Source organism: Lipotes vexillifer, unplaced genomic scaffold, assembly GCF_000442215.2.
Source record: "Lipotes vexillifer unplaced genomic scaffold, Lipotes_vexillifer_v1.1 scaffold128, whole genome shotgun sequence".
In the NCBI taxonomy this organism is placed as follows: Eukaryota; Metazoa; Chordata; class Mammalia; order Artiodactyla; family Lipotidae; genus Lipotes; species Lipotes vexillifer.
The window spans coordinates 938,058-950,677 of NW_006797837.1; the positions used below are offsets into that span (position 1 = coordinate 938,058).

General features: G+C 45.6%; 1 protein-coding gene across 3 annotated transcripts in view; it reads right to left on the minus strand.

Moving 5' to 3' along the window:
- The window catches only part of CALN1 (calneuron 1), a 467,864-nt gene that overhangs the window by 329,967 nt on the left and 125,277 nt on the right, over positions 1 to 12,620 (minus strand). The window contains exon 2 of one of the 3 annotated variants that reach the window (XM_007469910.1): positions 7,474 to 7,594. In XM_007469910.1, coding sequence (XP_007469972.1) covers positions 7,474 to 7,594 — 121 coding nt within the window. Of the gene's footprint in view, positions 1 to 7,473; positions 7,599 to 12,620 lie in introns of those variants that run through there. The other 2 variants (XM_007469911.1, XM_007469912.1) reach the window with 2 other exon arrangements.

The following is a 12,620-nucleotide window of genomic DNA, read 5'->3' on the forward strand; positions in this document are numbered from 1 at the left end:
GAAAGAGAAAGCAAATGCTGTAATGTCAGCAAATTAGACAAAGGGTATACAGGTATTCACTGTACTTTCCAGAACCTCTATAGATTTAAAAATTTTTTTAAAGGATTAAAGAAATTTTAAATACACTGTTGTTTTATATGTGTGTGTGTGTGTGTGTGCGCGCGCGCGTGCGCACACGTTCGTAGGACAAGAAGGGAAAAATAATAACCTAATCAAGTGTGTATTTGAGAAGCATCCTTCCAGTGAAATGGAACTGAACTGATACAAGGCTGATATCCTGGACGAGGCACAAGGAGATCACCTCTTGGTGACTGTAGTTGTCTAGCTGGTGGGAGAACCTGGCCCAAGAAAACAGCCATGTGCTTGGAGGAGAAGGAAGTTGGTCTGCAGGGCTTTGCCAATGATATGTGTGGAGTAAGAGAAAAAGAGGAATCAAGGATGACCCCCAAATTACCACCATGGCTGACTGGGTGTAATGTGACATAATTTCCTGAGAAAAATTCCAGGGAAGGAGCAGTTTGAGAGAGAAAAAGAAAATCTGTCCAGCTTTGGATCACTGGAGTTTAAGGGACTCGTGGGACACCTACACAGGACTATAGGCAGCAGATCTAGAATTCAGGAGGGAGGCAGGGATCAAAGATATCTATCCCGAGGTGATCGGTATGCAGTTGCCCTTGGGGATGACAGCAAAAACCAACGCCGGGGAAAAACAGTGCATCAGCAGTGGGCAGAAGATGAGGGGAATGTCAAAGAGGTAGAAAAGAGGAAGGTGGAGAGCCAGCTAGTGACTGGATGCCAAGGCAGTGACAAACCAAAACCAAGGGTGTGAGCAATGCTGCCAGATGCTGCAGAAAGTCCGGAATAAACACATGGGAGTCCTCTGGACCAGAGGCAAACAGGGGGCCGTTGAGGAAACTGGTTCTGCAGATGCAGTGGCTCTGGAACAGTCCAGATGCAGATAGTCAACTATTGAAGTGGTGCTTTTTTTTTTTAATTTTATTTATTTATTTACTTATTTATGGCCGTGTTGGGTCTTCGTTTCTGCGCGAGGGCTCTCTCTAGTTGTGGCAAGTGGGGACCACTCTTCACCGCGGTGCGCGGGCCTCTCACTATCGCGGCCTCTCTTGTTGCGGAGCACAGGCTCCAGACGCGCAGGTTCAGTAGTTGTGGCTCACGGGCCTAGTTGCTCCGCAGCATGTGGGATCCTCCCAGACCAGGGCTCGAACCCGTGTCCCCTGCATTGGCAGGCGGATTCTCAACCACTGCGCCACCAGGGAAGCCCCGAAGTGGTGCTTTTGTGTTTGAAAGTTGGCGGGTTGATACATCCACTCCCAAACTCAAATTAAAATACCCTCCAGAAACGTCTGTAGCATAATGTATGCACATCCCCAGAAATATTAATTTTGAGATGTATACACATGTCAGAGCCTGAGGAGAATTTTTGCTAGTTGCCACACCAATGAAACTGGAGAAACACAATTTCCACCCACCCTGGGAACCAGAGAAACACGTACAGAAGGAAGACATTGGCTCTTCACCATTGTTTGCCCCGCCAGGGACCCGGAGGCTATGCTGACCAGCAAATCAAGTGGTCGGTCCCTATTTCATAGCAACTGTTCTCCACGGTGATCTATTCCTCAACCCAAACCCACCTCAACAGCACCTCCTTTCTAAGCTCCTTCGGGGAACATGACTCTCTGAGAGTGATAAGAGCCACGGGGGGGTGTGTCCCACCTGGATTATTTGCGGGGGAGAGATGAGAGCCAGAATGTGTACCAGAATGTTGGATACTAGCATGGGAACAGGAAGGAGACCGGAAGAAAAGAAGAATAAAGGAGTTAATTGAATTCTGTGACATAAGGAGCAAACCCAAGAGGAGGGGCCATCAAGATCCCCCCTCCGCCCAGTAGCCGTGGACTAGACGAACGTCTTCTAGAAACTGGACTCTCCAACTGGGGCTGAAAAAAGGGGGAAATTATCCCAGGTCTGGAATAAAGTGAAGATAGAAGGAAGAAGGCTAAAGACTCTTTACAAACCTTGTTTGCCGACAGATCGTGGACCGACAAAGAACTCTCATTGCTGAGTCACAAAGCAGAACAGAAAAAAGCAAAGGGAACCATATAAAAACATCTTCTAATGGAAAACAAAGGTAGCATCAGCTGGGAGACTTGGAGAATCAGATATTTATTATAAAAAAAATCTCTATACATAATTTATGACAAGAAACAGAAGAGATTTTCACAAACTGTGTACAAATTGTTCTCTATGAGACAAAGGGTTGGGAGAGAATATAAAAATATGGCTCCAGTAAAAGAGGAAGAGGTTGCCATGAGAAGAGCACAACAGCAACACCGAGGGCTACATCCTAATAGCTACAAACTGGAAACAACTCGAATACCCACTGAGAATATAATGGATAAATAAACTGAGATCTATTTATATGTGATGAAACACTATATATTAATGAAAATGAATGAACTTCAACTACCTTCAAAACCATGGTTGCGCCTCACAAGTATAATGTTGAAGAAAAGAGGCTGGACGAAAAACAATAAATATGATATAACCCCCTTGAGATGAAGGAAAAAACACAAACACAATTAAATGATGATAGGTAATTCAGGGCAGTGGTTGTCTTTGAGGAAGAGGTATTAGGAAGGACCTCAGGGGTATTTCAGGGTGCTGGTAACACCTTATTCCTTAACCTGGGTGGTTGCTGCATGTATGTTCATGTTTGATTAAGAATTGAACTGTGCAATAATGCTTTTCTGTATTATACTTTGACCAAAAAGTTAAGGGGGAGCTACTGAAATAAAATCAAACTACAGAGAAACTGAAACTTTCATCCATAATGAACATACACGCTAAAGGGAATCAAAAACAAAATTTTTTAAGTGACTGCAAACAACTAAATCAACGAGTCAACGAGGTGGTAGACAGACTCAGGAATGAACATAGAAGTGCAAAACAGAGGAAAATGATGTGAGAAGAGACGCATTTTGTGGAAAACATCGAATGAAGATCTAGCATTAGAATGGGAGGCATCCCTGAAGAAAGAAACAGAAATAACAGTCATCCAAGCTGTGACAGCAAACTAACCCAGGCTAAAAGGAAGACCCAAGAAATGAATCTGAGAGGCTGACACTGTTACTGGCAAAAATAACGTGAAATACCCACTGTCAGACATTTCAGTGGCCACAGGGAGCCGTGAGGACAGCAGCCCCCAACATCACAGCTGCAACAGAAGGGGAGGTTGATTACATCCTAATAGCCCCAAACTGGAAACAACCCAAATATCCATCCTGAATAGAATGGATACGGAAATTGAGGTATATTTATATACAGTGGAACACCATACATTAATGAAAATGAGTAAAATTCAGATAGAGGCAAGCTCAGTTTAAGATTAAGACAGCCTCACAAGATTATTCAATAAACAGCAATGAAAAAACTGTTTTTAAAAAATTATAATTCATGCATCTAATAAAATTCCACATGACACACTCTAAAAGTACAAGATACTGCTAATAAATTTTGTATGTACATAAACTCCCTGGGTTGATTGTAAAATCCTTGAGCCAGGCAACGAAGATTATACTTCTTTGAATTCCTCCTCCACCCAGAAAGCATTTGGGTAAACATTCCTGTAATGAATGAATGGACAGGAATGAAAATATGAATGAAGAGGAAGGAAGGAGAGGAAGGAAGGATCTCAATTCATCATTTGCTGAGTTTGTTTGTTGGGTGATTTCCAATTCCAGTCTGGCCAATTTGATGCAGCTTTGCATTATTTCCTCATAAGCTTTGTTTAAAGAGAAGAAGTAGAAACTTCCCAGAGCGAAGGGCAACTGGAGGTGGCCTGCCTGTTGAGTTGGCCCCGTTCTCAGAGGGTAACCTCTCATGGACTGGGCACCCTTGATCCTTACACTGAAGGAAAGGGGCATTCCATCCCCAGTGACAAACACTGACCCGGTGAGGGAAGCCGCCCTTGGTGATCCGTAAGCAAAAGGCTGCAGCCACACGGGGCGGGGATGGTACCCAAATAACATCTGCACCCAAGGTGGCTGGACCACAAAGGATGCTTCAATATCCACCAGTGTCCAACACATCGACTCCCTGTGCAGCACCACATGTCCCGTGAGGATAAATGAGCGGCCCCGAACAGTAGGATATTAGGGCTTGGCTGACACAAGGCAGCTCCAAGAGAACAGCAAACAAGCACAGTCTCGGAAACCGGCTTCTCCAAGAACCAAGCTGCAGTCCTCTGAACTGATTCAAGCCAGATGGTTTCCAGACCCTGCCCGCCTGTTCTGCACTCAGAACACATCTCACAGCCCTGCCTGGAGCCCCAAGATGCTCGTAACGAAGCGTAAGCAGTCATAACTCAGGGTTCACCTTGGCAGACATAAATAAATAAATAAGTAGGAGGAATCTTCCATTAGAAAATAAATGGCCTTTCTCCAGGCCGAGAGAGCCTGGATTACCCTCCTGAAGGACAAATACAGCATCTTCCCCAGCCAACCTCAGGCCATAAAGTCCAGCTTCACTCAACCAGGGACCCCTGACCCCCACAACCAGGGCTTCCAGGGCCAAGGCCACCCACCTGGACCTCCGGGGCTGTGAGAATTACCCCCCGCTAGTCTCACCTGCTGAGAAGGCGCCTTTCAGCCCCATTCAGCTGCCTGTGCCTGACAGAAACAACAGGATGGTGAGCTCTGCTGCTTTGCCCAAGAACAGAGTTCAGCCAGTGCCCGAGTGGAGAAGGGCCGAAATCCAGGCAGTGGATCTCTTGAAAAGCCATGCGCCCTGACAGTGGCCCAGATTTCACAGAGAAAAAAGCCATCACTCTGAGAAGTCTTGGAAAAATCATCTCTTGATTATTCATGGCAAAGCTGGGAAGGAGGAGGAAGAAAAATGGAAAGCCAGGGTATGTGAAAGCCATAGACGATTTCCAAACTTCACTGGGTTAGGCATCGCAGCCTCTGCAAGAGTTGCCCAACACATATCCGGAGAAAACCATAATTCAAAAGCATACATGCACCCCCCTGTTCACTGCAGCACTATTTACTACGGCCAAGACATGGAAACCACGTAAATGAGCATCGACAGATGAATGGATAAAGGAGATGTAGTATATTTATACAATGGAATATTACTCAGCTGCAAAAAAGAATGAAATAACGCCATTTGCAGCAACATGGATGGACCTAGGGCTTATCATACTAAGTGAAGTAAGTCAGACAGAGAAAAAGAAATATCATATGATATCGCTTATATGTGGAATCAAAAAAAATGATACAAATGAACTTATATATAAAACAGAAACAGACCCACAGAGAGAAAACAAACTTGTGGTTACCAAAGGGGAAAGGGGGTGGGGATAAATTAAGAGTTTGGGGTTAACTTATACACACTACTGTATATAAAATAGATAAACGACCTACTGTATAGCACAAGGAACTACACTCAATATCTTGTAATAACTTATAAAGGAAAAGAATCTGAAAAGGAGTATATATACATACGTATATGTATAACTGAAACACTTTGCTGTACACCTGAAACGAGCACAGCATTGTAAATCAACGATACATCAATTTAAAAAGAAAACAAAAGAGTTGCCCGAAACACACAGACTTTCTGCCCAAGCCTCATGGCCTCTGCTCCATAGGGCTCCACACAGGAGGCTCCCAGTCCCCCCTGCTAAGTGATGACTAAAACTGGAGGACCAGCAACCAGCCCCCCTCCCAAATCAATGCACCACTGCCCTGCTCTCCACTAGGTAGGACTCCTCTGCAGGACACAGGAAAGCCTGGGCCTCACCTCACTTTGCCAACACACCCAGCTCAGCCTCGGCCTTGTTTGTGGCCACCAGGATGGGCAGGGCTCTATTTTCTGCTTCCGCGTCCTTGTCCAAATATCCTCTGGCCAGTTGAAGGCCAGGAGATCTGAGGATACTGCTCTCCTCTCTGGCCCCAAGTCTGTTCAGACCACAGTGAGCAGATGCTGGGCCTAGAGAGCCTGGCTCTGCCCACATCACTCCCCTTCCTCTAATAACCTCTGGCCTCTCCTCCAGACCCAGCCCACTGGCCACTGAGCTCCACTGCTCCATCACGGACATAAACAAGCCTCTACAGGTAGGCTTCAGAGATACCGCGCACTCGGTTCCAGACCACTGCAATAAAGCAAATAGCACAATAAAGCGAATCCCCAAATCTTTTAGTTTCCCAGTGCATATAAAAGTTATGTTTGCACTATGCTGTAGTCTATTAAATGTGTGATAGCATCAGGTCCAAACAAACAGTGTACATACCTTAATTTTAAAATATTTTATTGCTAAAAAATGCTAACCAGCATCTGACAATGCAGTGTTGCCCCAAACCTTCAATCCGTAAAAAAATGCAGTATCTGTGAAGTGCAATAAAGCGAAGCGTAATAAAACATGGTATGCCTGTCGAGAAGCAAGCAAACAACACGGGTGAGAGCAAGAAAGCTATCCGACGGCCCTGTCCTTCACCTGCCCCATCTCGTGCCCTTCATGAAGCCAGTCTGTCTTCCCTGGCCCAGAGATGAATATCCCTGCCTACCATACCCCTCGTAAGAAATGTGCACAAAGAAATCACACTGGTTCAGACCATTATACTCAAAGCAAAGATATGGGCCATATGGGGTAATTTTAACTTCCCTATTTTAGAAAGTAAACTTAAACTTCTTGTTGTAAAACAGTGTCACCAGGAACACAGCATTTCAAAACAAGAAGGGAGACCAATCTGGCGTGGCCTCAGCAGATGCAGTACCTAGGCAAACATGTGGCTGAATCAACCTAATTCTCTATTATTCTAAAAGACAAAAACAAAAACCTTCTTCCTTGTTTTAATTTTTTTTTAAATCAAGGAGTTGATCTCCCCAGGATACAAAGGGGCACTGTCCCAGGATGAATTCAGTCATCACGTCCCCAGGTTCGTTCGCATCCCAAAGCCAAGGCTACACTGTTACAGAGGCACAGAGGCAATCAAAATAATTGCCGGCCATTCCCACCTAGACACAGCTTCCAGATGATTCTGATCTGGGCAGGATTCCAAGCACCATGGCCACAAGTCAAGAGACGGCCATTAACAGGTCTATGACCTCCCCGCAGCTGGGCCCCATGGTGAATGAGAAGATGCAAACAGGGCAACACTATTGGCGATCAAGATTCCATCAATTGGAAAATACGCGTCAGGAGTAGAAGCCTGTCTCCCAGTCAAAGGGTTCCTTTTGGTATCCAAAGGAACCAAAATATTCACCATAGATTTTTCAGGCTACCAGGTCCATCCCACACAAAGAAGTCATTTAGGCAGAAGTGATCTCTGAACTCTTTCCTGCTGCATCATGGTTAGACTTGGCCACAGCTGACGGCCAGCGTCTTAGATGCACGGGGCCCCTAGATGCCTCCCTCGGTGGCTCACCTCCCACGCAAGGTGGGCTCCTTACCGTCAAGCTCCTCCACAGAGATGTTAGCCAGTTGCTCGCTGTCGCTGCCAGCAGACAGAGATCGGTTGAGGTAATTCCCCTTGTACAACAGGCCGGCGGTCACGTGGTGAAAAGGCATCTTCTCCCTGCTCACAAGAGACAGGGGGCAGGGGAAAGAAAGACATCATCATCCATTCCTCCTTTCCTTCCCTGAAGGACCACCCTGGTGTTCAGATGGCCAGGAGTATTTTTTAAATAACAAGAACACTGGTAGAGGGAAAGTCAGAGAATTCCAGGGTCCCCGCGGCCAGAGCAATTCCCGAAGGATCCTAAGTTCTGTCCCTTCCTTCATTGTACGTCTTACTTCATTCTCCCCATTTAATGAGGAACTTGAGCCATGTGGTCCTGGCAGACTGTGGGATACCCTGGCATCACCCAACTGTCTCTCCATGGATACTCTCTGTTCCTTTCCTTGATACTCTACAAGGATACTCTCTGTTCCTTTCCCTGGCCTGATAAACCCTTCCTCCATCCTCCTAGGAAAGGACTGCACACCCCAAAATGTGAGGCTGCCCAGTGACCATATGTCTTAGCCATGACCGTGAGGAAATCCAACTGTTTCGCTTTCCCAGGTAAAGCAGGTGCTGCACTTAACACTGCACTCAAAGCAGGTCGGAAATGCCAGACTCTGAGTAAACACAGACAACAGTCTGTACCTCTGAGAAGGAGCCCTGTACCTGCCTGCACGAGTGGCTCATGAGCATAGCCCTCTGAGACACCAATCACACCTGCCCTGCAGGAAAGGTGGGCAGCATCTCAAGGTGTCCCAAAACAAAGCAGCTTCCAGCATGCTCACAGGAAATGAAAGCATCGCATCCCCTTAGACCAGATGAACAGGCCCTCCAAGCTCCTCGTACCAGAGCACCACCCCTGGGACTTTGAAGTTCCCACCAGTGCAAGACAGGCCAGAGGCTCCAGACTAAGGTGAAAGGGAGGGAAGAGAGACACAGTTAGAAGGATGGGTCTCTCACATCATGGAGGCTCCTCAAAAAACTAGAGTTGCCATATGATCCAGCAATCCCACTCCTGGGCATATATCCAGACAAAACTCTTACTTCAAAAAGATACATGCATCCCTATGTTCATAGCAACACTATTTACAATAGGCAAGACATGGAAACAACCTAAATGTCCATCGACAGTTGAATGGATAAAGAAGATGTGGTACATATACACAGTGGAATACTACTCAGCCATAAAAAAGAATGGAATAATGCCATTTGCAGCAACATGGATGGACCAAGATTATCATACTAAGCAAAGTAAGTCAGAAAGAGGAAGACAAATATCATATGATATCACTTATATGTGGAATCTAAAATAGAACATAGATGAACTTATCTACAAAACAGAAACAGACTCACAGACATAGCAAACAAACTTGTGGTTGCCAAGGGTGGGGGGCAGGGGCAGGGGAGGGTTGGATTGGGAGTTTGGGATGCAAACTATTATATATTGAACGGATAAAAAACAAGGTCTTCTAGAGGCCGGACAGGAATAAAGACGCAGACATAAAGAATGGACTTGAGGACACAAGGAGGGCGAAGGGTAAGCTGGGACAAAGTGAGAGAGTGGCATGGACATATAAACACTACCAAATGTAAAATAGATAGCTAGTGGGAAGCAGCCACATAACACAGGGGGATCAGCTCGGTGCTTTCTGATCACCTAGAGGGGTGGGAGGGAGATGCAAGAGGGAGGAGATAAGGGGATATATGTACACGTATAGCTGATTCATTTTGTTACACGGCAGAAACTAACACACCATTGTAAAGCAATTATACTCCAATAAAGATGTTAAAAAAAACACAAGGTCTTATTTTTTAGCGCAGGGGACCATATTCAATATCCTATAATAAACCATAATGGAAAAGAATATGAAGAAAGAGAGAGAGAGAGAGAGAGAAAGTTGGATCTCCCCATAGGGGAAAGAGCAAAGCTCTGTTATAGTGAGTGAGCCACGGGGCATGTCCGGTTCTGCCTCTCCATCTGCAAAGGGGGCTAAGAGGATTGAGAAGCCTCTGAGCAGAATTAGGGAACTGGCAGGCATGAGGGGGAGTCAATTCTAGGGTGTGGGTAGGGAACACCCTTTTAACAGAGCTTCAGGAAGGTAAACTGGGCAGCACCAGAAGGGGTAATCTCCCCGCCAATGGGGGCATCCAAGCAGAGGCTGAGGGCCTCCCTGACAGGGGTTCTGTGGGAGAGAATCAGCCCCTGTGCTCTCTCCCCACACACCTATCATTCTCCATGTGAGTCCCCCATAGGGTCCCTTTGGGCACTAAGTTTGCGTCTGTGCATTAAGCTGGAGTGGTCCTAGCAGTCCCTCCGGGCACTGCTGAGTAACAAGGTGTACGTTACAGGAAGAGACAGTGACAGAAGGCCAGTCTCTGGGGATGACTGGTCAGGGCTTCAGGGTTCCCAAACCTTGCCATCCCTCAAGCCACACTCATGACAGCAACTGTCCCTGATGAAGGATGTTTGGAGGGGGGCGGGGGCCCCTGTCTTCTTTTCCCTGTGACACCACTGAGTGACAGGCCCGAGAGGACGCCCCTTCCTCTCTCTCCCTCCAAACTAGAGCTCACCCCAGCATGCCCCTGTATGGGCTGAGAGCTGCTGACTTAGAGATCAACCCAAGAGACTCTTAAAAGTTACAGGGCTTGACCAAGAGCAGGATGCCAGTTAGTGAAAGAATCCCATCTAGAACACAAGCCGCCTAAGCTCTCTTTCAACTAAGCAGACTCAGCTCAGCACCAGACATTTCCAACTGGATGTCAAACTCTCATTTCAAACTCAAGATGTAGAAAAATGAACTAATTATCTTCCTAAAAAATAGGCCACACTTCCTGATTTCTCTATTTCTATCAAAGGTACTTTTCTCTCATCATAACAATTGGGGCAACTCTCACAAACGTTCTGGGCCCCAAACACATGGCAGAGGCAAGAGCCAGCTGCCAGCCTCCAACCCAGTCTTAACTCTTTCCACAGCTAATAAAACGTACATACATCCACGGGCCAATTGCAAGTGACAGGGGGGAGTTCCAGAGTACGCATGCCTCTGCCAGTTATAAGGGGTACATATTCAGCTAACTATAGATATAAGTCAGACTTTCCCCCTCCTGGCCAAATCCATCCTCGTACATAAATAGGCAAGAACCTTTCTTTGAAAGAAGACTTCAATTACCATCTCCTCTTTTCTCAAAGTTAAATTTCAGACCAAACAGGTTTAAAGGTGAGAATCAGATGCATGAGCTAGGACTGCTCTCCCTTTCCTAAGGCCAGTCCTAATTTGGGGCGCCATGTGTGGCCATGGTCATTTCAGCCTGGACAGATTCCCATGGTCCAGGGGATGAGACATCAACAATGGCTAACGCTTCCCTCTCAGCACTGGCGCCGGGACCCAGTAGTCTCACCAGCTGTTATTTTTAACCATCATTTAAATCCTTCCTAAACATGGGGAAATACCCACACCGATCTTCTCTAATTTTGCCACCTGGAGGGAGGCCCCCCTCAGGTTGATACAGGCCCGGAAGGCATTTCTCCCCATTTCACAACTCATCACTCTAGTTTCTCAGCATTTTGTAAATAGCTTCCCTTTATCACCTTTTACTTGGTTGCCTGAAGCTTCGGACCGGCCACACACACATCTTTACAGCCGCGGTAACAAGGTTATACTCAAACACGCGTGTCCAAGCCACGTTCAGCCACAGAGGAAATGCTGAGTACTTTGCAGAAAAAACTGGTCACAACTGAGTCCCACTTGAAAGACCAGCCTAATTGCTTCTGGAAAAAGCAGCTTACAAAATTAGGTACCTATTCAGTTCATTCACCCAAAATGCTCATAGTCTAGTAGGAAAGAAAACACGTGCAATTGAACCAGCCATATAGATAAATAAAGTCATGTTCAAAAAAAGGAAGAGCATTATACCAAGTAAGCTAAAAAGAGCTGCTGCAATTAAGGACTAAATTTCACTCCAAGCCACCTGGGGAAACCCAAGCTTTAAGATCCTCGCTTTAGCTATGGAAGGGAAATGTACAAGTTCGCTAGCAAAGGGAAACACAGTCCTGAGCTAAAACTTAAGAGATGGATCCTTACATGGTGGGCAATGAATATATATATATATATATATATATATATTTCTTTTCAACAGCCATTTTACTCATTGAGAAATATTATTTAAGGGACTGTTTACCATGTGAACATTTTTTCTGTATTTTCTATAAGGCAGTATGGTTTCCTGGCTAAGAATCAGGGCTTTCTGGTCAAAAGCAGTGTTAGATTTAAATCCTAGCTCTGCTCTGATTAGCCATGTAGGTAAATTAATTAACCTCTGGAAGCCTCAGTCTCCTCCTCTGTAAAAGTGGGGTTTGGATACATACTGAATAGTATTTTTGTAACTATGAAATAAGATAAGGTATGGAAAGCACTTGACTTGGCATCAGGTACGTTCTCAATAAACATCATCAGTAATTCTTTGCTAAGGATTATGTGAAGTAGGATGCAGGGCAAAAGAAATTCATGATGCGTTAGGTGGAAGATAAAACACACCGTGTTTTGAAGGAGGGTCAGGAAGGACCTGGCAGAGGGTGAGTTTCAGAGAGGAGCTGGCTGGCATTGCACACTAAGGTGCCAAGGGATCCAGAATGTCAGCAACAGAGTACTGGGGGCCCCAGCGCTGAGTGGTGTCAGCAAGCAGCTGACTGTATCAGGAGGAGGGGGCTATTAGAATGAAAAGCACCAGAGCTGAAAAAGAGTCTATTTCCTGGGTATCACCTGGCATCATGGTCACATCAGGGACAAGATGTCAGCAGGTTAAAATCAAAGGGGTGGGTTCCTGTTTTCAGTGTCGAAGAACTGGTACATTTCTTGGCAAAGTAATAAACCAAAGACAACACTCCCATTCACCATGGCAACAAAAAGAAAAAAATGCCTAGGAATAAATCTACCTAAGGAGACAAAAGACCTGTATGCAAAACATTATAAGACACTGATGAAAGAAATTAAAGATGATACAAATAGATGGAGAGATATACCATACTCTTGGATCGGAAGAATCAACATTGTGAAAATGACTATACTACCCAAGGCAATCTACAGATTCAATGCAACC